The sequence below is a fragment of the Spodoptera frugiperda genome, chromosome 23, assembly GCF_023101765.2.
Source record: "Spodoptera frugiperda isolate SF20-4 chromosome 23, AGI-APGP_CSIRO_Sfru_2.0, whole genome shotgun sequence".
Taxonomy (NCBI): domain Eukaryota; kingdom Metazoa; phylum Arthropoda; class Insecta; order Lepidoptera; family Noctuidae; genus Spodoptera; species Spodoptera frugiperda.
Genome location: NC_064234.1, coordinates 3,915,315 through 3,921,193, shown reverse-complemented (window position 1 = coordinate 3,921,193; position 5,879 = coordinate 3,915,315). Strand labels below are relative to the sequence as shown.

The 5,879-nt window shown below is 36.6% G+C and overlaps 1 protein-coding gene across 1 annotated transcript; it reads right to left on the bottom strand.

The window, feature by feature from the left end:
* Positions 1–1,825: 1,825 nt before the first annotated feature.
* On the bottom strand, positions 1,826–5,479 carry LOC118266929 (uncharacterized). Its single transcript, XM_035580580.2, has 3 exons — positions 5,227–5,479; positions 4,159–4,408; positions 1,826–3,920 (listed from the first exon to the last, which is right to left on the bottom strand). The coding sequence occupies exons 1-3, from the start codon at positions 5,289–5,291 to the stop codon at positions 2,076–2,078; spliced, it is 2,160 nt and encodes a 719-aa protein (XP_035436473.2). The 5' UTR covers positions 5,292–5,479; the 3' UTR covers positions 1,826–2,075.
* Positions 5,480–5,879: the final 400 nt, after the last annotated feature.

Sequence of the window (5,879 nt, the reverse complement as noted above, 5' to 3'; positions counted from 1 at the left end):
ACGGCTTTTGGGGGTTAAGGATTTAAAGGGGAATCAGGGATTGAGAAGATTAGAAAGGGCCTCCGGTAACTTCACTCACAAAACGAAACATAACGCAATCGTTGTTTCACCCATTCGTGCCGAACTGGATTTAGCCCAGACTACATTTAAATGTCACAACAATTTTTCAACTACATATACAAAATAGAAATTGCAAAAATTACAAATAGTAATGCGTAAAAACAATACTTATTTACACTACCGTTCAAAAGTTTGGAATCACCCCAATTTTCGTCGACAGAAAAACTATACCGCAATAAATCCATCAAAAAGCATATTGTTATTAGAGATTAGTATTTTTCCGACCGTACTAACAACAATATTTAACAAAAACACTAATTTCTTATCAACTATCCATTGTTTTCAAAAAAGACCAACACACGCATTTTATGAACACTCAAGTTGCGGCACCGCCGTTTGAATATTTGTTATAATAGGCGGTTTTAAGCATTGTTGTAGTAATAAGTGACGTATAATCTATGTAATATGTGTATTTTATTTTAAAAATTATCAGTTTATAGTTCAGTGTGTTTTGTGACGTTCATGTGATAGTTACAAACGTTTGCAAGCTCATAAAATGGGAAAAAGGAAAGAGATTTCGCTTGAACAGCGGAATGCTATCTGTACTTTGAACGAAGAAGGCTATTCTTTGCGCTAAATCGCAGAAAAGGTCGGTGTTTCGTACAAAGGTGTACATTATACTCTTGTACGAAAGAGAGCTACTAGAGGAAATCAAGACCGGAAGAGATCTGGCCGTCCCAAATCTACAACTAAACGGGAAGATAACTTCATTGTGACGTTATCAAAACGAAAGCACCTCAAATTGCCTAGCGGCAATTTGAGGTGCAGTAAAACGACTTTAAACGAACCAGGGAAAAGTCAGTTTCAATAACAACTGTAAAAAGACGTTTGCTATCTACTGGTCAAAGAGGATGTGTAGCAGCGAAAAACCCAGATTGACTAGTGTTCATAAAAGGAGAAGACTGGAGTGGGCTAAAACACACAAAAACTGGACAGAAGAAGACTGAAAAAAGTCCTTTGGACAGATGAGTGTAAATTTCTAATTTTTGGACCTAAAAGACGAGTTTTTGTGCGCCGATCAAAAGAGGAGCGGGCTTTAGAAACGTGTACTGTGCAGTCTGTTAAGCACGGCGGTGGTAGTGTGATGGTTTGGGGATGCTTTGGCAATAATAAAGCCGGCTATCTGATCAAAATCACCGGGAAACTGAGTCAAGAAGGCTATCTGAAAATACTTGAAGACAATGCCATTCCCTCTGGAATTATTGTGATCGGTCGTAATTTTGTTTTTCAACAAGATAATGAACCAAAGCATTCATCCAAATGAACCAAAGCAAAAACGATGTGAAAAAGTTTTGAAAATTATGAAGTGGCCGTCACAATCGCCAGATTTGTCTCTGATTGAATTAGTATGGGATGAACTTGATAGAAAAGTGAAGAACCGGTGTCCATCGAGCTCAGCACAGTTGTGGGAATATTTACAGAGCGAATGCAAGTCACTAGACTCCGAATACTTCAATAAATTAATCAAAAGAATGAGTAAAATTTGTGAACAAGTAATAAAGAATAAGGGTGGCCATTATGACGAAGCTTAAATTTAACGAAGAGTGTTAACTTTTGGTCTTAATTGTCCTAAGTATATTTAACTGAATGCTAATCTATGATTTGATTAAGATTTAAGTGTAATAAAGTACAAAATACAAATGTTATAGTCGTTTTAATTACAAATAGCCCTAATGCGTAAAAACTTTTGGCCGGTAGTGTATATCTATGTAGATGTGGTATCAATGTATATGATACATAAAATGCGTATTCACTGCACATGTTGACGTTCACACAGATAGCCAAGTACGTACCCACTTCAAATATTTGCTAATACTACACAGTACAGGAAAGTAACTGATAGCTTTTAAAAATAGCATTCCTGAACGCAACGTTAATTTGTGACAAATGTTACCTGACATTTTGTATGATAAATGGTGTAATATATCCTGTTTGCTAACTCAGTCGTAATTAAACTATTTTACACTCTCGTAAGTTTTATAGTTATCGACATCGATAGAGTAGTACAGCCCTTCGTCGTTGGAGACCCAAGAAAATGTCGATAGTTCTGATGACATAGAATTAAGTGACACATCATTGTTAAAGTGATGACGTATGCGCCATTCAGCTAACTGATCCTCCGTCGGTTGAAGAGCTGATATATAACTTGGAGCACTGCTCTTGTTACTCCTCACCGATTTATTCCTTTTAAATCTGCTTGGTACATTATTAACATGATTTGCAGGGACAATAAAGATCTTCTTGCTGCCCTCATTTACCGGTGGTTCGCTAAAATCATTCCTTAGAGGCACTTTTGGTGGCAAGACCAAGGCGTCCACAGATTTATGTTTCACAAACAATATTCTTTTGCTTCCTTTTAGAAGATGGGGATGCTTCCTGATCACTGCGTAAACACAAAGAGCTCCAAGTATTAAACATACCATTCCAGTTACAATGTAAAGTAGTATTTCAATCTGATAGTAGCCTCTTTCAAAATCGAAAACATTATTATTATTATGGTAAATAACACAATTTTCCGGTTCAACCTTCCCGGTGCTTAACTTTATCGGACAGAAAACATATTCGGCTTTTATGTCGATATTATAAATTCTGAAAACTGCTGGCACATCACTAATGCAGTACAACTCGTGTGGACAGTTGGTTTGGTACCATACGAGTCCATAGTCTCCCATATCCGTTGCGTTTATCTCGACAATGGAATACTGTTGTGTTTTTATGAAATAGTTCATCTTTATCCACGACCTCTCTGGCATTAATTGGGTACTGTTAGTATGTAGAAACAAAGGAATGATATTTATACTTTCTGTATCATTGGAGAGACAGCGGTGTCCATGCACTGGTGATAACATCCTCAAGCCGGAGCCCGAAGGATAATAATGATAGCACCTCTGGCTCACATAAAAAAACCCACATATATCATCAATGTGTTCCCACCACCTAGTTACATCATTTGATGAATCTTTTAAGGTGGTCCCGTAAGTCATATCATAATTATTACCAGAACAATATGCTTCAAGGTCACTGAAACTTTTATCTTTAAAGTATTCTGGGCTGGCACAAACAGGAACAGTAAGCAGTACATCTTGTCTTGTTAGTCTTCTGATTTCTTCTGCCGAACAGTCGCATTCCCAAAAATTGTATTGTAAATTAATTCTAGGTCTAGGATCAGAAATGGCAACAACATTGCTGAGCAGACCCGGTGGTAATGTTGTCAGTTGGTTATTGTGCAAGTATAACATTTCAATGTTAACTAAACTATCAAAGGTGCCTGCCCCAATTGAAGTTATTCCACATGAGTTGAGATAAAGAGTTTTACATTTTCTAAGACCAATAAAGCTATTCGCACCCAAAACGTCTTTAAAATTATTTGTGGATAAATCAACAGTTTCCAGTCGACTGAATATTGTCATACCAGTGATGTTTCGCGGATTCCAGTAATTACTTCTAGTTATTGAAAGGCTCCGCAACGTGTCATGCAGTGCTCTTAAAGCATCCCTTGGTATTTCAGCAAGGCGAATATTCTTTATAAAAAGTACTTCTAAATTGGAAAGGCCTACGAAACTATCGGGTGTCCAAGATTTTAACTTCAGGTTCTTGAATTCCAACAATCGAATATTGGAACAACATTGACTCATAAAGGCATCTGATGGAATATGCTTCAGATTTCCATCACTTATTCTCAAATCATGAATATGATTTGTCCGCAGCCTGTCCAGCCATTTTGGTGGCATTGTGTTGTCAATAAACATTGGAGACTCCAGGGTTAAAACTATGCTTACGCAATTATTCTCTTCCACGGTCTAGAACAAAAATACTACTTTGAGCACAAAGTTAAAAATTTTCATGTCTAGCTAGACTAGTAGACAGACTCCAGTATAAGTATAAAAGTCCTGTGTGTCTTTCAAAACTGCAATATTCATCATCATCATCAACAACCGAGAGATGTCCACTGCTGAACAAAGGCCTCCCCTTAGTCGTCCACGTAGAACGACAATTTTGACAACGACAATATTGGTTATATTAGTTAAATAAACTTACCATCACAGCACGAATGATGTGGTCTTCATATTCTCCGAAGTAAGGCGTGTCGAAGCAAGTGATCCTGCAGCTATCGATGTGGCACCGTGCCGGAACAGTGGGTGGGGCCGGCGGCGGTGGTGGTGGTAATGAATGGGAAGGCCATGTCGGGACAGCCATCAGAAGTATTAGAATAAAACTGGCCACCGTGATCGTTGCAAATATGGTCTGCACCACCAGTCGCAGCCAACCACGACTGCATGATGCATTTCTGAAAAAGAAAACAATTTGTCTTTATTTTTCAGTCGGGTGAGTAAAGGCGTCAATCTATTTCGTAATAAAACATGGTATGTGCGGGTATTGTGTATGCTTGAAAGTTATAACTTTTATCGGTTAACTACAAAGGAAAATATTTGATACATCCAATAAACGTGATAGTAATAAATACCTATTATACCTACAATAGCACTTAATACTATGTCTGATAATATTTGTATTTGTGATGAATAAAAATATAGATAATGATTGTTTGTGTTAAAGCTTTGTATGAAATTAAAATTCTATGAAAATTGGATAAAAGAAAACAATTTACCTGTCAAGTTAAAAAAGTGTCCGAACCCGTAAAGAAGAATTTCAAAAGATCTAACATAAATGGAAAAGAACCTACAAAAATAATTAATTCAGTTCCTGGAAACAAAATACCTACAAGAATATTAAATTTATTTCGTGGAATCCAAGATTCGATCTCATCAATAAGTGACAGGCGTAAAACATAATCCGATAAATACGGAATCTAGAATATTCCGGATTTGGGCGTATCGATGGGTTGTATCTATACTTATTACTTATTTACTTATAATATTATAAAGCTGAAGAGTTTGTTTGTTTGATTGTTTGTTTGTTTGTTTGAACGCGCTAATCTCCAGAACTACTGGTCCGATTTAAATAATTATTTTTGTGTTGAATAGTGCATTTATCGAGGAAGGCTATAGGCTATAAAACATCACGCTATGACCAATAGGAACCAAGCAGAGCGGGTGAAACCGCGTGGAAGTAGCTAGTAAAATATTAATTGTTAGAAAAACTTACTTCACAACTGTTGAGACTGTAGATTTTGCTAGCAACCCAGGACGAGTCAACTGCATTCCTTTCATTAGGTGAACAATAAACTGATTATACTACAAAACTCTTCTATTTTTTTAACTATTATACAATTAAATCTTCATTCGACTCACTATAGGCCACACTAAATTAATCAGCTCCTTGATATAAACAGGTTCTTCAATACCACGGTTTATTTGTGACAGAAATGTCTGAGGACCCCAATGCCTTGTCTCTGAATCCCAACTAATCATGGACTAAACTACATTATTCATTACAGACGAATATAGGAGATAGCTAATCTGAATCTCGATAAGTATTAAAATGATACTTTATCACCCCATTAGTTTTCCCGATAAACTTAGTAAACATACATAAAAGTGATCGAGCGGGTTAATTTCACGGACAAGGGCGTTCATTGGCTATTAACTGGGTGAGATTGATTGATGGGGTATTTATGGATTAATAAACAGAAGTTTGGAATCCCAAAGGGAATTTATTGCAATTGCGCCGTTATTTCCTTGTTTTACCACGAAATTTGTTCGCTATGAAAGTTTACATATATTATCACTTTCACAAAGCCAAGAATGGATGTTGTCAATTGTACTAAAGTTGATGTAGTGTACCTAATATACCTACCT

Coding starts and splice junctions, on each gene's coding strand:
- LOC118266929 (XM_035580580.2), bottom strand. CDS start 5,291: ATGAAAGGAATGCAGTTGACTCGTCCTGGGTTGCTAGCAAAATCTACA. Junction 4,409..5,226: donor ACAGTCTCAACAGTTGTGAA/GTAAGTTTTTCT, acceptor TTTCTTTTTCAG/AAATGCATCATGCAGTCGTG. Junction 3,921..4,158: donor ACATCATTCGTGCTGTGATG/GTAAGTTTATTT, acceptor TTTTTGTTCTAG/ACCGTGGAAGAGAATAATTG.